This window comes from Tribolium madens, unplaced genomic scaffold (assembly GCF_015345945.1).
Source record: "Tribolium madens isolate multiple individuals breed KSU strain unplaced genomic scaffold, Tmad_KSU_1.1 Scaffold_96;HRSCAF=242;Tcas5.2_LG5, whole genome shotgun sequence".
In the NCBI taxonomy this organism is placed as follows: domain Eukaryota; kingdom Metazoa; phylum Arthropoda; class Insecta; order Coleoptera; family Tenebrionidae; genus Tribolium; species Tribolium madens.
In genome coordinates, this window is record NW_025401068.1 from 4,724,682 (window position 1) to 4,750,748 (window position 26,067).

Sequence of the window (26,067 nt, forward strand, 5' to 3'; positions counted from 1 at the left end):
TCGAATGTTTATAGTTTCTGTGCAACCTCCACTTTGGCGTCGGAATTATTCCTAAAAAAATTAAGTTTGAACTTTTTGAGTACTTTATTCTAAAGTTAACATTGCTAGTTGTTGGTAACATTTGAGGTAACAAAATTCGGTGCTATCTTCAACAAAAAAAATAATGCAAAATGTTTACCGTTTTATGATTTTTTTATATGAGAACACTTTTTTCTGTGTTTGTTTTTACTAATTTTAACACAACTTTTTTTAAACAATGTAACACATTTTGAAGAGTTTGTTTTCCTTAAACATTATACATGTTTAAAATTTGAGCTGGTAAAGTTAAAACCTGTACCCCAAATTTTAATCTATTCAATTAATTTAACGATAAACTTTCGGATAAGGAAAGTTGAGTTGTTTAGATTTTTTCTGAAAATATTTGCACACACTTCAAAATCACCTTGTATTATTTATGTAAATACAAAAGAAAAAATGCATAATTTAATTTTTTAGCAATTTTAAGTTTTTATTTATATTAAAAAAATTCAAATTTAAGATTTATAGACTTTTGTGAGCTTCTAAATTTTATACGAGTAAAATTTATTATAAAGTTTTCCAGCTACTTAATTGTAGATGTATTTTGCTCGAATCAGCACTTAAAATTTCCAACTTTATTCTGCTGAGCCTAATACACTTTTCATGTAAAGTTTTGTGTACTGAGCTTAATTCGGCTTAAGCCTCTTTAATTTTACTTATTATAGTTTTTTTATCTCTCATTCATTTGAACGCACCAGAATCATGGCTTGACTATCTTGCAGCCATTAAACCTATGAATAATATAGAATAGCAATTTTATCAAGTGCTTTGTGAATAAATTAAAATCAATCAAATTAAATTTCGTATAACTTAATAAAAGTTTACAGACCGGTTCAGTGAAAAATTCCAATTACAAGAGTAAAACGTTTGGATTTTTTGTCTGCCTCGAGGGTAATGAAATATGCAACGCTGAAAAACTTAGGCAATAATTAAAAGCTCATTACTCTATTTTACGACTGTCATTAAGTTTCGATTGGACCGGAGTTTAAGTTTGGAATTGTGTTTCTGATTCGTGGCTTCACGTCTTCATCAAGACCGTTTTATAGTTTACGGTAATGACTAAACATGTGTTAAGCTTCAAGTTGGTAATTTGGTCGTTTTAAACTTCGAGGTCGTTAAAATTCACAGTAGGTTTTTTCGGCCAGATCTGTACAATGTCTAATGAAAAAATGAGCCTCTCTCCGGCGGTTTTAATATTAAATTCGTATCGAGGCAAAAGGAATGATTCGTTTAAAGTATTGGAATGAAAATTGTTCTTTGAAATCAAGTCAGTCTGAGACTGCTGGAAGTAATTACGTCGGCTGCAGAATTTTTGAAATATTGAGACAGGCCGCCACTTGCAATTTGTTTAAATTAGTTTTACGATCGTTTTCCGGACGTTAACCACTCAAGTTAATAAAAAATTTAAATGTCTAATTCGCATTATTGCTATTGAATCGAATTCGGACTATAAAATAGAATTAATTAAATTTATAAAGTGCCAAGTATAACTAGCATTTAATTTTTATTTTAATTAACAGTGTTAAATTAAAACTGTTTACGGTGGACTATACATTATTTGATCTCAATTTTGAATATTTATAATTTATTAAGTTTTAGTGTTTTATGTACATCATAATAATATTATAAACTGTGGTAACCTATAATCACAGTTTATAATGTAAGTAAACCATCTTAGATTTAGTGTACTTACGGGTTGTATTGGGAGTCGTGCTTTTTAAACTTGAACTATTTTTATTTAAATTTTGTGATTATTAAAGGGTAAAAACATTTTGAAATCTCTTAAGTTTGACTGAAAATTGTTGGTTTTGAAATGATTCGTTCCTCGAGTGCCCTTTCGCGTCTCATCTTCTCCTCCGAGTAATAAAAAATTCCTCCAACCGTTCATCTCATTCCCACGCAATCGAGCGTATGTTATATAATAATATTCTCCCTTATGCATAATGCATGCAAGCCGATTATGCCAATATTAACGTAACTCTAAGCCCCTCCTTGCGGAGTAACAGTGACAAGTCGAATAATGCGTCGCCAAAAACTCTCGTGAGCAAAATCGTCTGTTTTATTACAAGAGAGAATAAAGTTGGGTCTTTTTTATCCTTCAACATTATTTCTTCAAGTTTTATATGATCGCTGAAAGATGTCCTCTCGATAAGGGAATTACAGACTCGCGGGACGTATAATCTATCATAGGGATAGTGTGGCGTGTGGTCTTATCTTTTCCGGGACGTATCTATTCGCGTCGACGTGCCACATTGATTTTTGATAACGATTTCATCGTTCAAAGAAAATTAAATTGCCGTAACAGCTCCTTAACGCCGATACACTCGCGTCGTTCGCAAATTCGGAAGGGTGAGGCGCTTCTTATGGAAATTTTACCGACGCGAAATGGGAAATTTGTAAATAGTGTTAGTGCGTTTTCAAAGCAAAAATTGCGTTTTTTTGCGACGATAAGAATGAGTGGAGGATCAACGAAAAGCAGAAACACACTTTTTATTTATAGAAAAATACGTTTTTAAAAAAGTATACGTTGTGTGAGTAGGTTGTCTAGGTTTATGTCATATGATTTTTCATTCATCTTAAATTTATAGGTACGCAGAATTAAGTTTATATTCTCTAACAATTCTAAATCTACTCGGGTTCAATACAGCACAGAAATAAAAAAAATAAGAGTTAAGCTTCACAAGGTCTGATTTTAACGTTTGAGGCTATATTAAGTTTAAGATTTTTTAATTATTTTTTTTGAGCATAGGTATTTAGTTGAGTAAAACGTGAAATCTCAATTTAATAAACTTAGATAAAGCAAAGACACTTTTAAGGTTTAAAATAAATAAATTAAGTTGTCTTAAGAAAAATTATCCAGTTTCCTAATTCTTCTAAAAACGTTGTAGTTGAGCCTTAAACCTAAGACCTCTAATAAATTTGGAAAGTTAAATTTCAAAATAATTTAAGTGCTGGACAATTTGTCTAGAGTTGCTTGTAATAGTTTTGTATTTCTTTTAAGTTCTTTTAAGCAAATTTGTTTTTTTTTAGGTTTAGTCAAGGTTTAAGAGATCAGGTTCTGCAAATTGTATTTTGATATACATTTTGATGTTTCAGGTTTAGACTAGGATTCAATAAGATTAGATAAAGGTTTGTTTTAAGATTATCTAAGGCTTAGTTAAACTTTGGTAAACTCGATTAATTGTTTAAGAGAGATTAGGTGTTTTCAGTTTGTTTCGAATTGTTTTAATTAATTTCAAATAACAATATTTTGTTATTGTTGTTTGAAGCAAAATTTCAATTTTCGCGAAAACAATTACTTGTAAATACGAGTATACCGTGTTTGCGGTTAAAGTGACCTGTTATTCTAAAGTAAAGTTGGCAACACTGGCGAATGTATAAACATATGAGACTTGTTAATTTTTTTGTTTGATGTCAATTTAATTTTAGAATCACARCTTGGTTTTTTAGGTTTAATTAGAATTCGTTTACGAGTATGGATTTTAAAGCTAAAATTATTTGTTTAGAGAACAATTATAGGTTGGCTAAGTTTATTTCGGATTTCTCTTTTTCTTCAGTTTAATTATTTTACGAAAAAATAATAATCAATGACAATATATTTTTTTAATTAAACGGATTTATTATTAACTGATTTTTGGTATTTCGCAACGCTTTTCCAACTCAACGTTGATAAAAAACTATTTAATAACCGGCATTTCGTTTCTATTTAGTGCAGGAATTATTAATGCAAAACTCTAGTCTTGTTACATACGTTTTATAATTAATTAATTTTTCGTGTTTTTGTTTCGTTTGTCATTCACAGTTCGAGATTTCGCCTGTTTTGTTTGACGAGTTTATCTCGAAATAGCAGATTTGAGCACTCATTTACCAATTTCGAGCCAATACGAAACTAGACATATTTTTCTATAACAACTCTCGAGTTGGTACAAGAGGCCCCCATTGTAGGAGCACTTTGCCGCCCAATTAGTCACGTAAAATGGAAGAACCGCACAAACTCGAGATGCGTACGAAAGCTTTAGATATTCTTCCCGTAAATACCGGATAACTAAAATTTCATGGATTTTACACTCGGCGATAACTTTTTTATTACGTTTCGGTATTCTCATGTAAAATAGCTGGGAATCTACATAAATGCATTAATAAAATTCTTCGTCGCTAACGCATCAACTTTGCCATCATATGAAACTTTTATCGTGCTGATGAAAACTTGCAAGCGGGTTTGAATGAATAGCGAAATTATTTAATTAGTAGGAATGGAGTGTACGGAAGATTCAGACAAAAATGGAAGTGGTATTAAGTTGAAGCTTTTGAAGCGTTCTCGTTACTGTTTATGAATGTTAAGTTACAAAAAAGTAGGGCTTGATACTGTAAAACCAACATTTGAAATATATCATTATCTTTTATACACACTACCAAATGTAAATTTTGAAAAGGTCAAATAAAACCTTTTACAACTCACTCGGAACCAAGCTTTATGGTACTTAAAAACCATCAAGTTACGTTATATGCATTTTAATTAAAATCACAACTGCACATGGAAAACGTCTTCAAAGAAGCTAATTTCGGAAGCTAATAAATTTATAATACAAATTTTCGTCCATAAAGTGTTCCTTTCATACCAAAACAATTTGATGGCGCATTATTTAAATTTAAATGTTACATCAGGCTGAAAAAAGCATTCGAGATCGCGAAAACCGAATTTTAAACATCGTCATTTTTCAAACTCCATTAGAGAATTGTTTACTAAATTTTCGCAGTTTCAAACTCGAAGCGTTTCGGTAAATTATAGCAAATCGGTCGAGAGATTATCCCCGAAAAAAAGATACTTTGGGTTTGTTGATTCTACCTTCGATAATAGCAATGAATGTTAAAAAGGAAACGCTCGCTTGGCTACGAAGAACTTGCTAATCATGTATGCGTCCAAAACTTGCCTTAATTGGATGTGGAAAGTTTTAATCGGATTTTTAGCGAGGATTTCACTTTTTTAGGATCATTTTTAATCTAGTTTATGCCGGGTGAAAACACCTGATAATAAAAAAATTTACACTCTCGAGACGAATGCCACGAATGTTTTAAATATAAACAGGGTGGATGTGGTCTTGTTTTGCAGGCAGTTGGCTCGACCTGTAAAAACCAACAGATCGTATTTAGTTTTCTAGTGGATCCGGGGTGACATCGGCGGCGGTAATGGACGATTTAAAGCCGGGTGTGCGGCTATTGAAGGCGAAATGGCGGCGGCGCCACAAGAAAAATAACTACAAAGAGACTATTCAACACAAAATTTATAAAAGATGCGAAYAAATTTATTAAGTCTAGTCGGAATACACAAAACTATATTGCAGATCAGTTWTACGTTTCAATAAGAAAWTTTTTTATAATAATATATATAACATATTTCAACTCTTTAATGAAACTATCTATTTAACACTTTTATTATAATTAATAAAGTTAGACAAGTTTACCAAAAATTAAAAGAAAATATCAAGGGATTGTCGTTGACACCTATTTTTATTACCTACCTTATGAGTTTAAATTTCTCACTGCACATTTAAATTTTTGACAAAAAAAGAAAGATTTTTACGTTTTGTCGTTGAATCTAAAGTTTTTTTGTGTAAAAAGAAAACAATAAATGTTGAATCGCTGTCACGATTTTTCTCGAAACTTACGTAAGACAATTAGTGTAATTGCAGTGTAAAATGGTGAAGGCGCTGAGATAACTATTTAATTTCATTTTCTCACTTCTAATACTCTAAATGCAAACTATATTACATTTAACAGAAATAGAGTCGAGACGAGATTTTTTTATCTAATTTTATATTATTTCAGAAATTTCAATTACAGCGTGAACGTAATATTTCTCACTAATTTGCAACTTGATTACGCAATTTAAAAAAAATATATTTACACAGTTGCAATTATTTATGTAAAATTAAAGCCGGCCTAATTTTAGCCGCATATGCGGCCGCTTGCGTTTAATTCCCATCGATATTCATTTAGTTTTAAACATTGCGGGTGTTATATTTATTTTAAAATATTTTCCTGCCATTGAAGTAAAATAAAATTAGTACAGCCAGAAACCATATTTTAAAGTAAATATTTTCTATAGCACTAAACCACACCAAATCAAAGAAAACATTTCCAGTAATAAATAAATATCAAAAGTTAGGTTTTCCAATAAACTGCAGTAGAAGCCTCATAAATAAAATGCAGTATAACTGGCGGATTCGCCGACTGTTATTTTCTTCGTCTCGTCATAAAATTCACATATTACGTTTATTTAAAAAATACCAGAGATTCGACAAACTTGCAGAAAAAATACGTTCGTCCGGCTTTGAGCGATCAAATATAAAGCGTAATAAAAATCTGAATTAAAAATTATTTAGATGAATATAAAATTCAAAGCTTTGTACTCAAATAAATTAAACGTTATGAAAAACAGCTTGGAGCGATTTGGGCAAACGCCGGATGCGCCCAGTATTACTGGTTGCCTAGCTTGGACGATAAATAATTCCAATAAAACAGAAAGACAGAAATAAATCGAAGTGATAAATAGTCCTTTGCTTGCATTGCTCTTCCTCTAGGATCAAGAATTGTAAACAGGACCTTTCCATCTAGTTAAAATTTTCGAGGTGTAGTCTTATTTCCGGCGATACCGCCATTAAATCTAATTACTGCTGCCTTAATTTTCTTTCCAGAAGTCCAAGCACGATAAAGTCGTTTAATGAAGTGGGTCACGGTTATCAAAATGCGGATTATCAGTGAAAAACACGCCGCGGAAGTAATCGACAGAAAAAACGTTATTTAATCGTCAGTTTTTCAGCGCAGCGATTTCGTGAAAAATCAAACGGGGGTTTAATGAGAGACGAACTTGGACTAATTTATTGTAAAATTTCAAATTTCAATTATTTTTGAATATTCATTGATTACATTTTTCATACGATTGTGTTTGTCATTATTACCGATTCGTGCAAACAAAGCAAGCTAATCCTAGATATAGTGCAATAAATTACAGAGTGATCAATGGATTCGAACGAATTTAAATGTTAATTAAGTGAACAAAAGTCTTTTTGTGGCCAAAACAACTCGATTTATTTTCTGATTTTTGGATTAATGGACGCTATATTACCTCATCTGAAAGCTTTAATCAATTCTTGCATTCTGTTTAACAATAAAAAAGCTTTTAGCCGCAAAAATCACAAAAGTAACCACTTTTATATTTCTATATTTGCGCTTAAGCGTTTTTCTTTTACCATGAATTTTACCAATATTGTCTCTTTCTTGACTCTTTCACTGCTTTAGCAATTTCTGTAGATTATCAGCATTCGACATTTTTCACTACTAACTACACTTGTTAAATTCATAAACTCTTAWTCACAACACAGATTCCGATACTGACCCGTGATGTTTGTTTATAAGCGTTGTTATGGTTTAATTGCAAAGCGTTCTTATTATTTTGCTCATTTACTTGCTGATTATAGTGTTGCTCTTTACTCCAATCTGAATACATTTGAAGACAAAATAGTACCTATATGTTATTCGGAGTAAAATTGAGTTTATGTGGCTGAGTTGATTTAAATAAACATTCAGCTTCGCCATATAAACTATCACTTTTAGGTACTCCTAATAAGGTAATATACTATTTTCTGTTTTAATAAAATATCTAAAACAATTTTTCTGCTGCATATCTGGTTGCCTAGCACTAATAATGCATTAAAGTTTTGTTTTTAAAAAATAGACACACTTTTAAAAAAGAGTTAATTTTAAAGAAATTTAGTTAGAATACTGGGCCAAAACGAACATTTCTACTGCACTGTCTTTAAACTCGAACTTGGGTGCACTGCTGTTTGCAATCAAAGAAACAAATGACTCCGATTGACCCAATTCTGCAAATTTTGAACTTTGAACATTAACCATTGATTTCTTTGGTAAACACTTGCCGAAATAAAAACAGTTTAACCTGCTATGACTTTTATTCGTCGAGATTAATCCGACTCTAGTTTTTTTCTAATTTTATTGAATTTTGCTCGCTGTTCTCGTTAACGAGTCTCTACCGAGTCTATAAGAAACATCACTAATGGCCCGATTACAATTTAAAATAATAGTAGAGTGTTTAAAACAAAGTCATAAAATTTAATCTCTTGCATAAAACTAAGTTAATTAAAGCGCGCTTCGAAGGGAGTGCTGCACATTCGGCGATTATTTTCGCGACTCCCGAATAATTACTTTAGCAAATTTATCGTTTCGTGTCGGCGTAAACAAGTTGATTTTGATTGCTTTAGGCGGATAGTTGATAGTTATTGACAAGGGAAGTTAGATGAGAGTTTACTTAAACGGTCCTTTTTCTATTAAAAATATACGAAAATTGGAAATGTTTGCAAATGCATTTTGGGATTTTGTTCGATGAAAGTTCATTTTCGAGTCGCCGATCACACGATGGCATCGTAAATTACGTTCGCTGTAATTTGAGAAATTGAAGAGGATGAGCTGTGCAGGCCGCAATTCACGTCAATGGATCAAAAGAATCTGACACGGGAAGCTCAAGCTGGGAATTTAACGCGATCATTAGGCCACATAAATTTTAACTATCTCAAAGAGATTTTACAGTTGGAGCTTTTCCCTTATTTTCAATCAAAAACCAAAAACGAAAACACAATTTAAGACTAGAACTTTTGAGCCTTTTTATTAATATTGCTGAAAATCACTAAAAAATTATTTGAAGGCTTTAAAAAAGTGGCAAAGTAATGCAATAAAAACCGAGTCCTACATCTCCAAATATGAGGAATAAAAGCTTCTTATTTTTCCTCAGTTTTGTCAATTCCCACCGATTCAAAGCTCTCCATTTCCGAAAAGAAAAAATCTCTGAAATCACACCGAAGCAGACACAAATTGTGATAAACGCCCTAATCCACCTCTTCCTATTTCTTTTATTTTCAAGAACGGGATATAATAAGAGTAGATCGTTTCCAAGAGCCACCTTTATTAGCAACAATTTAAAAACCATAAATCTCAATAAGCACCCTTGGGTCATACCTCGGTGCCACCCTTAGCCATGCTTGTACTTCTACCCCAAGCACATCAACCCGTTCGCAGAACCCTCTTTCTCGTCCTAAATTCAAAACCCGGACCGAGGAAACCCGTCTTGCGTCTACTCTGGCATACCACTGAACCTCCAACTCGTATGCTGATAATTCTTCAAGAACTACCAATTCCCTCAGGAGCAAAACATCGCCGTTTTCTCTCGTTCTGTAGATCAGATCGCCGTAGTTTCCGCCACGGTCCGGGGGGACGTATCGTGCGGTGTCCTTCAGTGTCTCGTTTCCGGAGACCCGGATTTTAACTTCAGAAGTATGCTCGCCGGTGGCGGCAAATACCAGACAGGTGAACAGTAAAACTCCGATCAAAGACATGACTGCGGCTCGGTGAGGCATGCCGAGTATTTGTATGGCGCTTTATCTGGGACACAGCGGGGATTATGAATGTCTAATTCGGACGAGTAAACATGGACAAGAACAATGCTTGGGATTTTTATGAGCAAATTCGGAGAATAATGCGCGAGGGTTTACGGAAGGATTAACAAAGGACGGAGCAAGCGATAAAAAGGGTGTCAATTGGATGGAATGCGGCGATTTGCAATGATAAGGTGGTAACTAGGGCGTGTCAACACGGATTTGATTAAGTAAATTTATTTTGGGAAAAAGTGGATTGGAATGTGGGGCGACAGCTGGCTGATAAGCCGATTATGAAACAATATTTTTTCACGAAAAATTTTGTTTTAGTGATAAAAAAATCAATAGGAAAAGACAAACGTCTTTTAATAAAATCGTCTAATGTGGAAACTTCTCTGATTGCAGTCCTTATCGTCAAAGACCAACTTTAAAGCGGAACCGATTGACCTAATTCGCTAAGTTTTAATTTCTGTGTTCGGACCATTTGCCCGGGAACATCCTTTTAGCATAAGCTTTTAACTAAAAAATCAAATATGCTACAGGACGTGCTGAAACGCTCTGAATTAATTTCTATTAAAGGTAAATATTTATTCTATTTATTGTAATTAACAGTTTTGTTTTCCACCATTAAAAGCTTTTAAAAAAACATACTTTGAACCGGAAAAAATAGATTTATCTAAATTAAAAACCAGGAAATATGGGCAGTGGCGTATTATAGCAGAAGCCTAATAAGCCCAAGGTTGGGACGCAAAAATTTTAATGGACGCAGTATTTTGTAGAAGAATTTTTTCTCTTTAAAATAATAATAAAATCGTGTTTGTCGGAGCAAAATAAATTCACCGTCATTATTTTTTCTTGTAACAATGTTCGTTCACAATCTCCCAAAATTACAAGGATTTCTCGAATTAGGTACATTATAGACTTGACTTAGAAACCTATTAAAACATGTCTTTGGAAGATAAAACTAATGAATCAAAAACCTCGTGCTGTGAATATTGATCCTACAAGCAAGCAAATTGTGTAATAATGCAAGTTATCAGTATGTCACTAGAAAAAAAGAATGAAACAGTTTGATGAGACAGGAGGAAACCGAGACGTTCAATTCAAGGGAAAAGATAAATTTTGCATCCAAGTATTTCTTCCACAGATCGACAAGCTGAAAGCTGAGCTTTCCAAGAGGCGCGAGTGGTATTTGGAAATTAATAAAGAATTCGGATTTTTGAGCTTCATTCCACTTATCACCACGGAGGAAATTAAAGAAAAATGCTCAAAGTTGGTTGAAACTTACAAAGAAAATCATCATCATAACTTGGAAGGCGAATTGCTTCAAGTCAAGGACCTTAGGTCTTTCGTCTAATGGACACTTGTACTTACTAAAAAAATTGAGACTGAAAAACATTGACGTCTTGTACCCTAATCTTGTGATTTTGTTGAGAATGTTCGTTTCTAAAGCGGTGACTAATTTTACAGGTAAAAGTTCATTTTCAGCATTGAAGAGAGTAAAAGACTACCGCAGATTACGTTACCTAATTTAAAATTAAATGCGCTAGCAATAATCAAAATGAAGTGCTTAATGGTCTTAGTTTTGACAAAATTGTTAACGTATTTACTGACGAGAAAGCCGGAAAAAAACCTTTTTGAAAGAACAGTCATTGTTAAATCATCATGTATTTTTATTCTATTTTTGAATTATGTATTATTACTAATTACTATAAATAAACAATACGCGTTTTTTAAGTGACAATTTTACAATCAATATGATATTCACCATTACCATTAACAAAATTAATAAAAAAAGAAAAGAAGGGAATGCTACATAAAACACTATAAAATGTACAAAAGTGTTAGTGAAACAGAAAAAAACAATATTTATGGGTTTGGACCCAAAATTGGGTTAAATACGCCAGTGAATGTGGGTAGTTCTTGATTCAAGCTTATAATAGTTTTCGATTGCTAATTATAAATTGGGCGTAAAGTATTCTTTCTTGCTTATTAATAACAAATATATGCTTTGAGAGATTGTGTTATGTCAGTTGGCCGGTTCCCAGCTCGTTCGATATTTTGCAGTTAAATATTTGTCGACTGAAATGAGATTGTTTCCTGCAGGATGCTGTGGTGGCTGTTGCTGGGCCTGTGTTCCGCCAGTAGCGTCGCCCTCTGCCCGTCTATGTGCCAGTGCGGCGTGACGTCGAAGGGCCGCCGAAAAGTACAGTGCGTAGAGGGCGGCATGGTGGACCCTATCCCCACCAACGAGATGGACGCCGGCACCGAAGTGTTGGAGATTTCGGCGCCGGTCGGCGACTGGAACTCGCTAAGCATCTCGCCGACCTTCCAGCACTTCAAGCGCCTCGAGGAGATCCACATCCGGCGCTCCGGTCTCACCCAGATCGGGATGCACCCCTTCTGGGGCGTGCCCTCGCTCAAACTGCTCGATCTGGCGGTGAATAATATCAGTGGTGTGGCCGATCATAACTTCCGCGGCTTGGTGAATCTAGTGGAGTTGAATTTGGACGATAACAGAATAACAAGTTTGCAAAACGGAGTTTTTAAGCATTTGACCGAGCTAAGGATATTGACTCTGCAGAGGAATTTCCTCGACGAATTAGTGCCTCGGCTGTTTTTAAAACTCGGAAAACTTCACGTGCTCAAACTTAGCGGGAATAAATTCGATGAACTTAATCCAGAAGTGTTCAAGGATATTCCAGTAAGTTGAGGACGAGGATCTTCCCTTCGCTCAAACAAGGATTATTATATTTTTCTTGTTTATTTATTTTTGTAAAAAGTTTGTTAAGATTTAGGCTTACGCAAAAATTGTTTATGTTTATCATGGTTTTTAACTAGGAACAATAAGGATTAAAAATGCGATTTTGAAATTTTTAATGATTTCACAAGTGCCAGAATTATAATTTAGTTTAATTTTCTCATAAAAGGTACTTATTGTGCTAGATTGATGCTTGTAGGGGCGATTCATAATTCGGCAAATGAAAAAATATCTCCATAATTGCAGAACTCTGTAAGTTAGGGAACCGCATTTGCGGAATTAGACGAAGCACTCCGTACAGATAGAGATCATTTGTTATTACAATTATGTTTAAAGTGTTGTTGGGAAAATGGATGGCCGTTGGAATTTATAACTTGCATTAACTTAATAACTCCATATAACCAGAGCTTTAACTAATAATTAGAAAGGTTCATTTACATGCGCGGAAGGGAAGGAAAGCATTGGCGGTTCGCTGCCTATCTATCTCATTAATTTTTGATTTCCACATATTTAATTCACGCCGATGAATAAAACACAACTTTTTAATAGCTAGAATATTTGTTTAGCAATTTGAAGCTTTAAAACGTCTTTTCAATCAGGATACGCAAAAATTACTGCTAGGAAGTGAACAATTGCTTTTGAGAGAGTTCACACGAGTTAATATTTAATAAGACAAAGGTTAATTCCGGACCGCGCGCCCAACTTTATCTTTATTAGTTGCGGCTTTAGCAATTTAGAAAGTTGGAGAAATCGAAAAATTTACGAAAATATTAACCTGACTTATGAGCAATTTGGCGAGTTGGAAGTTTTTTCGTCGAGAAACTCTGATTTATTCAACACTAAAGCGTTGCGCACTTTGTTCGTAATAAATTGCACAGAAACGATTCAATTTATTTTATTAATGCCGGTTTTGTGTATTATATCTCCAATTTGCGGCTTTTAGCCAAGAGATTGGGGCGGAATGAGATAAAACGTTCCAAACTGAATCAGCAACACTTTTTTGTTGAGGACAAATGTGTCAAACGCCGTGTGTTTGAACGAATTCCGGCTTTAACCGATCAAAGGGGATATAACGTACAATAGAAATATTGACTCTTTTCCAACAATTAATAACAACTTTTTTTCACAACGACTCTCTCAAAAAATGTGTCAAGTTGAAAGTGTTGTTTGCAAGCGTTAAAATGCTTCACAAAGCGCAACATTAACTTCTTTGTGACGTCTAAGTTATTTCTCTTGTCGTTTTCTTAGTGATTGACATGTTCGCTCGATACAAAGCAAATTTTGTGACTCTCTAGTCGTTCCAACTTGTTTCAATCGATTGCGGTGGAACTTTAAATTAGTAATAAATTGTATCGGCGCCGCACAACTTGCAAATGCATTTTTACTACGTGTTTTGAATGTTCTACAACTGGGTTTGAGTTTRCCAACGATGGATGCGCATTAAAAATGAATTGAACAGCTTTCAATCCACGAACAATAATGGTTTTGACGTTTGGGTTGTGTTTTGTAACTGTGACCTAATAACGTTAGTACCCAACAGTGCACACCAGAATCCTCCAAAAAAAATAAAAAAACTCTTTGTTTCTGTGTGCATATTTATAAATAAATAAATAATAACAAATCATATTTTTATCTCGACATAGACTTGTTGGATATTAGTGGGAATTTAATGTAACATTTTGTACAAAAAAATTAATTTGAAAAAAAATCTGAAATAAAACGCTAGTGTCTTTTAGTCTCCTCACATTTTTGAAACTTTTTATTGGTTTATTAATTTTGTAACAGCTCTTCGAATTCTCCGAGTCGTTTCTCTTAATTACACTATCCAGTCATCAAATCTCCCCAATAACCAAAATATGCAATTTCATCGGTAGCCATATAAATTTCGTTCCACTAAATATCGGCCAATAAACGTGATTTACCGCTGTAGCAATAACACAACGATTTTACGCCAACAATAGATGAATTTACGGCTAGATCCAATCCCGTTTCTTACTAGACACTTTTTTGCAGGAATTACGCGTCCTGGAATGTCGCGACTGCGGCCTCCGCCGCATCAACACCCAAATCTACCACTTGCTGCCTTATTTATCCCACCTGGATCTGGGCGACAACCAGATGCAGTTCATTGCTTCGGACGAATTCCGCGACTTGAAGCGTCTCCACAGTCTGAAACTCGACGGAAACCAGCTTCCGGTTGTGCTAGAGCAGACTTTCGTGCGCCAACAAGAACTAAAATATCTGTGTTTGGCTCGCAATCGCTTGGCTAAAATCACCAACACGGCCTTCGTGAACCTCTCAAATCTTGTTGATTTGGATATTGGGTACAATAAGCTGGACCGGCTGGAAATGGTGGCCCTCCAAGACATCTCCGACACCCTCCAACGACTTGTAATCAGCGGAAATGCGTTCGGTTTTAATGTGATACGAAATATTTTGAATACGGTTTTCAACGTGCGTGAGTTGGGGGTGGCTCATATGAACCTGCGGCAGATTCCGAAAGGGTTTTTTCCGGACCGAATCCGGAAATTAAACATTTCGGCGAATAATTTGACCGAGATTGATCCCGGGTGTCTTCCTCGGCAGCTGCTCGAGCTTGATTTAAGTCACAATAGCTTGCAGCGTCTTTCCGAAAGCCTCATTTTTAAGCTCGAGGATTTACATTCAGTGTCTCTCGTTTCTAACCCCTGGTCGTGTCGAGTGTGCGATTTAAGCTCTATAATTTTCCGCTTAAACCGCACTAATCTATTCAGGAACGTCACGTGTGCCTCGCCGAAGCCGGTCCAAGGACGCGAAATCTCCACTTTGCACCTAGAGGATCTCCCCGGGTGCAAGCCCCCCTCGCAGGACTCTACTAAAACCGGGAGACTAGGCCTTGTGGTCGGGTTTGCGAGTCTCGCTTCGTTTTCTTTGGTTTGTGTTACATTTGCGGTGTGTTCGTGCATGCGACGACGTGCTCGGGACGCCGTCCGCGAACAGAAACGCTTGGCGGAGCTCCAGGAGAATTCCCTAGATCGGCCTATTGCGATTTTCGCCAAGGGCGAGATCAGCTTCAAGTTTCCGCTGGATTTGACCGAAAGGAAAGTGGAAGTTTCGACGATCGACGAGATCAAGAAAGATACACAGAGTTTACCGAACGGAACGGGAATTTGAAGTTTACTCCAATAGGGGGCTGGGGGGTTGTTGTCTGTGGTAACGCGAGGAAAACATATCGAGAGGTGCTCACATCGAGACCATATCAAACGGATATAGTGAATTATAGTGCCTCAGGGAGGGGCGGGGGTTAATGAGAATGCAGGGGCTGGCTGTGGCTGGGTTATTGCAATACTAACTTGATAAACGAAACGTTTTGAAACGATAAGTTTGTCACTCAGTATACAGGTTATTCACTTACGATAAAAAACACACTAAGACAACTTTTGAATAAAATACTGTCATATTAAAATATTGATTTGGGTGTCGAAATGAGTTTTTCAAATCCTTTTTTGTATGTAAAAAATTACAGCAAAGTTAGTCTTAAATCTTTCATTAATTTTTACTTCATACTTTTGTTTACTCTGCATGTATGAAAATAAAAACAAAGTTTGACAGTTTTTCCTTTATGTTCACCGTATTTTCTATGACTTATATTAGAAAACTTATATTAGAAAACACGTGTTACCATCTCTCATTGTGATACTCGTGTATTTGTAACACTTGTCACTGCGTGGTTTGCGTCACAAACTACTTAAAATGAGAGTGTTTGTAACATTTGTTTTTTAATATAAGTACTATTAATTTGTTTTACTCTTTTAATTTAAAATATGCAAATTACGGTGAACATAAAGAAAGAACTGTTAAACGTTGTTTATATTATACAGTAGGTACGTCCCCGGAATAAGTTTACAACGGGATTATTTTAATCTTTAATTTTACAAGGAAAAACATTTACTGCTTCACCTGAACTGAGCTAATCTGTACTTAAAACTTAATTATTCTAACTCAGTATAAAGATTTTTTTTTTAATTCTGGAATATTTTTTCTCTGCTTTTTAAGTTCTAACACATTGGCGGTTTTATTATTTTGACAATGAAGTCACTATGACAAACGAGTTTACGCAAGTTAAATAACAAAAATGTTTGTGAATAACATAATTTTAATAACTAGCAACTCAAAGAAAACGGTTTTAAAATAAAAACCAAAGTCATTTTTAACAAGAACTATCATTATTTCACTAATATATTGATTGACAAAGTGAAGTATAGTTGTCAAATAAATAAAACCGCCATTGTGCTAGGATTTAAAAAGCAGAGAAAAATTATTCTTAGTCGAATATCAAGAGAAAAATTTACTTTTCTTTTCACTGGATCTGAATAATGAAGTTTTAAGTACAGATTTGCTCGTTTCAGGTGAAGCAAAAAATGTTTTTCTTTTGCAGTTTTGCCGTAAAATCAAAGATGTTTTTTTTTGTAAACTCAATTAGGGGACATGCTGTATATTTATGTTAAAAAATTTCAGAAAATTGAAAATGGGCCAACCTGTATACAGAGTGCTCCAGAACTCGCGCCCCAGAGAAAATTTCCATATAGGATAAGATACCAGGAACATGGAAAAAAATTAAAAAATGTTATCTATAAAAATCTCGAAGTTATGAGAGTTTAAAGTTTGCACTTTGACTCTATTTCTTTCTGTTAGAAAAATAATTTTCCCAGTTTTTTGCTACAGGCTATTAGAAGAGGAAACAAGGAAGCTGTATCCTAAATTGTAACTCTGTTTAATGTTATTGGTGGCTTTTATTGGCAATTTTTTTAAATAATTGTAAAAAAACATATACAAGTTAACAGTATTATTAAATAGACATAAAAAAATGTCAAATGTCAAAATTTGACAGAGAATTTTTTAAACATTTTTTCCATGTTCTTGGTATCTTATTTTACTTGAAATTTTTCTCTGGGGCGCCAGAATCGCACCCTGTATTTTTTTAAAATTTTTTAGTAGCCAAATTGGATAAACATAAACCTGGGCCGACGTGGCCTGAATCTTCTTTAACTCTCTTTGTGCAATTTTCAGGAATATTACCCGAAAAACCCGCAGTCCTTTCTTTATTTACCTGAAAAAAATTTAAATCCTTGTCGTAAAATAAAAGTTGCCGCTCCTCTACGCAACTTATTGTATTAAATAGTAAAATTTGGGCACGTATTTTGGCAAAATTCGTTTTTACGTGCAATAAACCCGGCCATTGGTGGTATTAAGCTCCGCCCTTCCCCTATATTTTTGCATAATCGCAAAGTACTTACTTGTAAATAAAAAATATCAATGTTCTCCAACTGTGTTACAAAGTCGCTTATGTACGAAGAAGCATTTGTATCTACGCACAAACCAGTGTGAGACGACCGGATTTACGCCACTTTATTATCCGGGAGCGCTCCGGTTTAGCGAAAGCCGATAAGAAGTCTAATCAAGATACCTGCTTTATAAAGAGACTCGTGTTTTTGCTCTAGAGGACGTTTTCATTCACAAAAACGAATTTGCCTTTCTTAGATTTGATCCGTAAAGTTCAAAGAAGCCGCACAATTTCAACATGGCGACAACAACTGTCAATATTTACCGACTCCGGGTTTGTATAGAGAAAAAAGGTCACGCGCCTTGATGGATTCCGGGCGATGGGCTTGACGGAATGTCGATGGTAAAAGTAACGAGACTTGTAAACATTATTCAGTATTGGGGTTGGATTTAGTGGAGAGGAGAGCACTCCAATTCGTTAAGGAAATGAAACGCGGAGGCGGCTCGGTGAGTGAACCGGACGCTTCCTAAATGTCAATCAAACTATATTAGTTTGAAATAATCCAAGACGTGACTTTTGTCGCTGCCAAATTAAATAAAAAAATCAATTCGTTGATTTAATCAGACGTTTATTGTCACTGAACTGAAAAGGCCGGAATAAAGTGCAAAAAACGAACCTACGATCAACGCACAACTTCCAGATTGATATAAGTGACAGTCGGTACGTGTGTGAATCAATATGAGACGTGACTTTTTTACAGCGCTACTGATTTCTAATACATTTATTGAAATATTGATTAGAACTCACGTCTGAATCAAACTTAAACGTGACCATTTTTTCGAAAAATTTTCAATTAAGTTATTCTTACGAAACAAAAACAGTTTTTTCACAAAATTAAAGCTTTGTTGGGGTAATTAAGAAACTTATTAACTATCAACGTCAATGTTATTGCATATATTGAACAAGTGTGAGAAGGAAAACTGTTTCATTGAATTGCTTGAAATAAGTTCGAGGACTATATTTTAAAAATAAAAAAATAAGAATAATATTGGGCTCAAATAATTTATTGATATATTTGTTGTTTTTGCAACATTTTTTATGAATTTACCACAAGAATTCAATCATTTATGGTAAAATGTAGAATCCGCAATTAATATTGACAAAATTTGAAACCTAAACTAATATTAAATGCTAAGAGTGGTGTTTTGTTAGAATTTACTTATAAAACATAGTGCCATCATGATTTCAATAAATTAGAATTATTGTGTCTGGATTAATCTACGACGTGGCTTTTGTTTTGGAGTGATCTTCTCGGAGTGACATTTAATGTTTTTGTTTTTTAAGGCTACGGTTTGAAAAGTCTTCAATACCCTTTATAGGCAATAAAAATTCAATGTCCTGAATTCGAAAGAAAAATAAAAATAAGTGCAGGGAGAATTCTCCAGATGGATAACATTTTATTTATCTTTATTGTCTATAAAAGCGTTGTTTTACGCCGTGCAATTTAAGTGTATAAATAATTAAACACAAACTTTGGGCATTAAAATATCGCAATGCATTTAATTTTGCGTAATGACCTTTGATGTGGCGTAAATCACGTCCAATCGCACATGAAATGATTTTGAATTGATATTTCAAAACGCATTTCAACATTGTTTATGATTTAATAAACAAAATAAATAGAGACTTTATGAATTTGTTGTTCTCGATTGTTTAAATGGGACCATTATTTGTTTGTATTTGATGTTCATTGTTTATTGTAAACTTGTTTTCTATAGTTATTTGTAAGATAAGTTGTACAGGCGGGTCGAAATAAACTGTTACTACAACTCCCACTTTATTATCCTCCTTATTACCATAATTTACCTGAAATCCTCTATAAAAATAGCTGCCGACGTTTTAATAGCGCAATTAACGTAATGCAAATCTGCGCTGAAGAATAATTGAAACAATCGCGATTTTTGCGTCGAGGGAATATTAATGGTATTGCCGGCCCGGAACTTCTTAGATACGACCAAAGCGGAAAGTTTCGTGTCCGGAAAAGGGWTTGCAGCCGTTAAACATTGGTGACAATTTCATTAGGGGCGTTCAAGCCAGAAGACCACGTACTATGCATACTAATCGGGGCCCCGGATAGGACCAGCTTTATTAGAACTTATAATTATTATTGTTACAGACGGTGCGAGACCGAAAATATTGAGAGGATGTGGCTAAAAGGCCGACGAAGATCTCGGTTTGTAGGATATTTAGAGCGGATTTTGGTTTTATATAGGATGTGGCCGAAATTTAATTAGAGCAGGAAGCGATTTTGCCCGATATATTGATAAATACGAGTATCTACATTTATTCTGAGATTTGGACTCTCTTTCCAACTTTTTAACAAAGATAATAACAATAACTGTTTATAATAAAGACTAAATTTTGTTTTGCAAATAGTTTTTTGTTGTCCTTTCTTCTTTTCTTTTTTTCCAAAAAAATTTAGAGTTTAGTAAAATTACCTTAACACAAATACAATTTGTTATCGTCAGCTAATTCTTGTTGCAATATTTTTCCGTATTGTAATCACCAGTTTTTTAGTAGGGAAAGTCAAAGTCAAAATGCCAATAAAAACAATTTATTCTAAAATGTTGAACATAAGAATTTGTTTGCAGAAATTACAGAATTACAGCAATTGCAAAATTTTTACTTTATTTCGTATTTTCATATAATAGTAGGTATTTATTTATTAATAGGAGAAAAATAAACATACAATTAAGAAAAGAAAAACACAAAATTGTCTAAAAAAATAGTTTTAACAAACAAATTATAAACTTTTAAACAGTGAGCTTTTTGTTGTTCTTTTATATTTAGTTTGGTGATTAGCGAAAATTAAAAGCTAAATGTATCTGAAATTTACATAGCAAAGTACTAAACAATAAATTCGTTATTGACTCAAACTTTGTGTGAGAGTTAATGAACTTTATAAAATTTCATTTCACACTTTTGCAGATTCTTGAAGCTTGAATAAATTTTAAACAGTACTCGAGGAGTTGCTGAAAATGCTTTTCAGACTTTTTTCCAATTTGCAATCAGTATGATGCATCTTGTACTTTAATAAGTAGTATAAGATTCTTCTCTCTTCTTTGTTTATTTTTTCAGTTTCAAGTCATGAAAGAGCTGAAAGATCCGGCTTACAATTTTGTCGCATCAACAATACTAATAAAACTCCTTCAATAAATGAGAGCACCTTGTTGCAGATGATCCATATCTCTGAAATTTATTTAAGTAAGAATCTCTCGTTAAACCGAATGAAATTTGAAAAAGTCTTTTCATTTGGTGTAATTCCTTCGCGTCGCTTCTGCATCTATAAATAAACTACCGAATGCATCTAAACGCGTAATAACACAATTCTCAAAGTTCGTATTTCAGCCCCAGAGCTGGTGACATCGCTCGGATGCAATCTCGCTAAGCCATAACATGTACTAGACTTATCTCTGGATAAATCTCTGTACAAGCACGACTCGATAATAAAAAGACAAACTTCGCAGTTTTATTTTTCGCCTCATCATAACACGAGTTGTAAGAATGTTGCAACGAATTTTAATCCGGTTCGCGGGCTCCGACCCTAATAAAAATCCGGAACAGACGTCGTTGGACGCGATTTATTAATTGCCATCGAGCCAAGAAGGGACAATATCCACGATTTAAAACAGAGCATAAATCACCGGCTTTGTTTCATGAAAAGATATTTCTGCTTAAAGCAATTATCTCGCTTTATTTTCAAACAAATTGGACGGTTTAAAAATTACAGCGTGGGTCTGGGGAACTTTAATTGAGTCGTAATTGCGAGAAATAAAGCCGTGATTAAAATTTTAAAACATAACAAATATTTGCTTTATTTGAGAAGTAAAATTTTAGTCTTTCGTCTATCAGTAACTCGCTCCTACCTGGAGTTGAATTATTAACGTCGAAGTCTCTCCCGTTTGAATTTTTTATCAAAATCCAGGGCCGGCTTTCCACCATTGGTAAAATTAAGTGAGTGGGGAATGATCCGATATTCCCGGATTTCCCGGACGTGCGATAAAGGCGGATGTCGTACACACCTGCACAGGGACGTAATTGGGTTAATTAGAATTCGACTGTGTAATTTTTAATGGTGCATTCTGGTGCACGTCTGGGAATTAAGACTCTGACATTTCCTATTTTTGGCTACTTATTGTTAATCCTCGAATTTAGTAAGCTTGTCTAGGGATAACAACGTCAGCCGTCAACAAATTTAATTAAATATTGTAAACTTCACTAATTGAACTAGTTTAAAAGCGTCAGTTTCGTACATTCTTTACAATTTCTAGCTTCCTTTTGGTTGTTATTATATTTCTGTCAAGCGCAACTGAAGCTAATCAGCAGCCGCAACTTGGAGAGTTGTAAAATTTTTGGTAGCCGAGAGGCTTTAAATAAACGTTTGACTTGGGCTGAAATAACAAAAGGGATCCACCTGCTTTCAATTAAAGTTGAAATGGAAGTGCTTTTCGAGGATGTTTAGGAAATACTGGAATTAAGGCAAACACAATTATGCCGCTTCTAGACCATCTATACAAGAATGCGAAATGAAAGCATTTTATTTATTCCAATTCTCTTATTCATTTATTTATTAAACTACCAATTCACAAACTTCATTTTTAAAATACTCAAAAACTAAAAAAAAAACAAATCTGTAAAATTTGAAGACTCTGTCATCGCATAGACCATTTTATGCATTTTTTACGGGCCCCTAGGAGTTTAACGAGTCATTTTTCAAAACTTTAAAATTTATAATATTTATATGACTTAAATTATCTGTTATAACCACACAAAAATAGTATTGTAAGAAAGGTACTTTATTTTTTGTCTTGCGATGCAAGTTATTAAAAAAAAGTTATATGTTTTGGTCGCTAAAATTACGACTAAATAAAAACGTAATTGGTATTATATCTATAGATATTTTTTAATTTCTATAAAAACAATAAAAATAGTAAAAATAAAAGCAATGTTTATATTTTCGGTTAATTTTCTTTAAGATTCGCAAATATTCAAATTAGAATCTTTTTAAATTACACGAATCTTTAAAATTAATAAATTCTTAAGTTTAAGCTTATTACATGTTAGTACAAAAATATTAAATCAACATCAAGTATCAAATCTAGGWTCAATAAACCCTTATAGATAAATTGGACATTTATTTTTAGTAATTTTCTACAGCATTGTAGCAAATAATAAGTAAGAACGTTGCTTACACTTTAGTAAATATTGAGCTTTAAGGTAGCAAAAAATTACATACAGGCTGTCCTAGCGAGTTGAAAAAGTCCATTTAGTGATCCTATTTTTTTTTTAATGAAACACCGTATCTTTCTTTGCATTTTTGGATGTAGCCTTTTAAAACAATGTTTTTACGCTAAACTTTCATTAGTCGATTTCGCTTAGTTTTAGAAATAAGACGTTATTTTTGACGAAAAGATGCATTTTTTTTAATTTATTACACAAAAACTAAGATAGTTAGAACAAATTTTTTCTTACTTCCGCAAAGAAAAAAGTACAGAATTTAAAACTGTAGAGCAACTTTTTAGTGTTTTGCATTTGTAACGATTAATAAATTAAGAAGTTTGTTAAAAGTTAAATAACTTAAAAAAATTAAATAGAACACCCTATTTTTTATTTTTGCATCAAACAGATTGATAAGTTGTCTATCTATAAAAATAAACTTTTAATGTCTAGAATTAATAAATGAAAAAATATTTAACATTCAACATTAATTGTAACAACAATGATTATTAAGAGCAACTGTGCACTTTTTGGCTACTGAAACAATAGTAATTATTTTTTTTTAATCTTTAACGTTAAATATTTTTTTAGTGATTAATTATAAACACCTAAAAGTAGATAATTCTTAAAAGACAATTTAATAATCTTTTAAATGCAAAAACAATAAATAAGATGTTCCATTTAATTTTTTTAAGTTATTGAACTTACAACAAACGCCTTCATTTTTTTAACTTTGCAAATGCAACACACTAAAAAATATTTACAACTTTATAGCTTCTACCTTCTTCTTTGCGGAAGTAAAAAAAATATATTTCTAGATGTCTTAGTTTTTGTGTAATAAATTTTTAAAAAGGGCATGTTTTCGTCAAAAAAAAACATCTTATTTTTAAAACTAAGCAAAATCAACCAATAAAAGTTTAGCTTAAAAACATTGTCATAAAAATCTACATTCAAAAACACTAAGAAAAATATGGTGTTTTATTTTTAAAAACACAATTTTGTAATGTAACTTATTTTTGAGGCACGGCTTATAGTTGAAAATAATTTTAGGAGATGGACTAGATTAGTATCCATCAATGTTGTATATATATTTTTTAAATTTTACCATATAAAGGGTACTAATGGACTTTTTCAACTCGCTGGAACACCCTGTATTTTTATAATCAGCACTAAATGAATACTTATCTTAAAAACAATTATGTCGTATTTGTAGCAGGTACTTTTGTCCGAGCAATCATGCTTTCGCTTGATTACATCTTTTAATTTTAAAAATGATTAAGTCTTTAAGACTGGAAAAACGGTACAATGCAAAACGTATTTTTAAAATTTTTCAACAAATAAATAAAATTTTTTTTGTTAATTCCGACTCTATGTATTTTCTTAGTCTTTAGTGTTCCGTTGAGTAAATGCAGCTCCTCGCGATAGAGATCTCGAGGGCGTCTTATTTATGCTTCTGTATCATCTGGCGCTCAAGATAAAAGGCGTTGCATTTGTTGTGTTGTCAGTCGCGTTCACGAAGACAATCGATACTGATAAAATTCAGGGACACGTCACCATCGTGAATGGCAAAAGCCCGATAAAAGCTTGCAATTTTTCGCGAGTGAGTCTGTCTGAGGGCGAGTCTTCGATTAGTACGTTTGTCGAGTTATTATTTCCTCTTTTTCAATTTTCTATTGGCTTTCGACGAGACCATCTTGTTTCGTACATTTGCAGCGGGACCTAAATCAAATTTTCAAATACGCGCTGTTTCCTCGTGAATGCTTTTCGCAGATGATGTATGGCCGAATTTAGATGTATCCTGGATTTCGCGACTGCACTCCCGGAGAGCTCAATATGGTTATGCTCCATCTCGGAACGAAAATTAAATGGATTGGGACCGAAAAGAATAAGCGCAAAATCGAAATCTGCTTGCAAAAGAGAAAAATACATCTTTTTGAAATTAATTTTGATTTATTCTCGAGGGTTGCTAAAGCAGTTTTCGCGTTTATCTCTGCTTGCTGTGCCTGAATCAACATTAGTGCGAATTAGGCCTCCTGAAGCGGATACGCTCAATGCAATTTGAGAATTGTTTGGTGACCCCTATTTCAACACACTGAAATTAATTAGCGACGCTCAAAGACACGTTTGCATCTGTGTTGCGGGTGTGTCCATAAATAAYGCCGCGCAAATGCTGTTCGTTTCGTGTTTTGCATTAGTTTAATGTAGTTATAGAATCAATAAGCTCATAAATCAAGATTCAATTTTCTTTCGATGTTATTAAGTTCTCATGCATGGTACGGTCGGTCGTTATCTCTTGCGCCCAACTTGAGGATCCCACAAATACGACGCTCTGTTTCTTGTAATTGTGGGACTGGAAAACGATTCGTTCGGTTTTATATTTGGATTTCGACGGAACTACGGATTTAATCAAATGGGACAATACGCAATGTTTCGATAACATCCGATCATTGTCAGAGATTATTATAATGATGGGGAGAGGGATGAAAAATGGACGGCGAGCTTCGAGCACGCGAATTTCGAATTAAATTAATGCGACAGAGGTTTTCACACGGGAACGAATCGACAATCGATGTTTTAATTGTACATTTGAGAAACTCCTCATACAAGATGTTTACCAGAATATTTGTTGTCCATTTTTTTTTTTTGGAAGAAAAAACTTCAAATAAACATACATGTATAAATAAATGGAGCTTTGTTATTACATAAAACGTCAATAAAACAAAATTATTTTATAAATATACCAGAAATGTGACAGAACTCGTGCTCTAGAAAAAAATGTCATGTAAGGTAAGATACCAGGAATATGGAAAAATGTTAAAAAAATTCTATCTACCTATAAAAATTTCGAAGTTGTGAGAATTTAATTTTTATACTTTGACTATTTATTTCTGTTAAAAAAATAATTTTTCAAGTTTTTTGCTACATGCTATTAAAAGAAAATACAAGAAGTTGTATCCTAAATTGTAACTCTGTTTAATGTTATTTGTGGCTTTTATAGGCAAAATTTTTCTACCTTTACTAAATAATTAGAAAAAAAACCTATACAAGATCATCAGTATCATTAAATAGACATAAAAATCAATATGAAAATTGTGTATTTTTTAAAAGGAAAATTGACCTGTGTGAGCATTTTTGTCATAACAAAATATTTTCTGTTTTAATTAATAAGATTATCCCATAATTTTGCCTCCCACTGTATTATAATTTAAAACAACATAGCAGAGATACAAAGAAATGTGTTA

At 33.5% G+C, this 26,067-nt stretch overlaps 1 protein-coding gene across 1 annotated transcript; it reads left to right on the top strand.

The window, feature by feature from the left end:
• The first annotated feature begins 11,355 nt into the window (after positions 1-11,355).
• On the top strand, positions 11,356-15,438 carry LOC123013910 (leucine-rich repeat-containing protein 4C-like). Its single transcript, XM_044412774.1, has 3 exons — positions 11,356-11,436; positions 11,617-12,228; positions 14,299-15,438. Exons 1-3 carry the CDS (start codon positions 11,356-11,358, stop codon positions 15,436-15,438), a joined length of 1,833 nt encoding a protein of 610 aa, XP_044268709.1.
• The last annotated feature ends 10,629 nt before the right edge of the window (positions 15,439-26,067 follow it).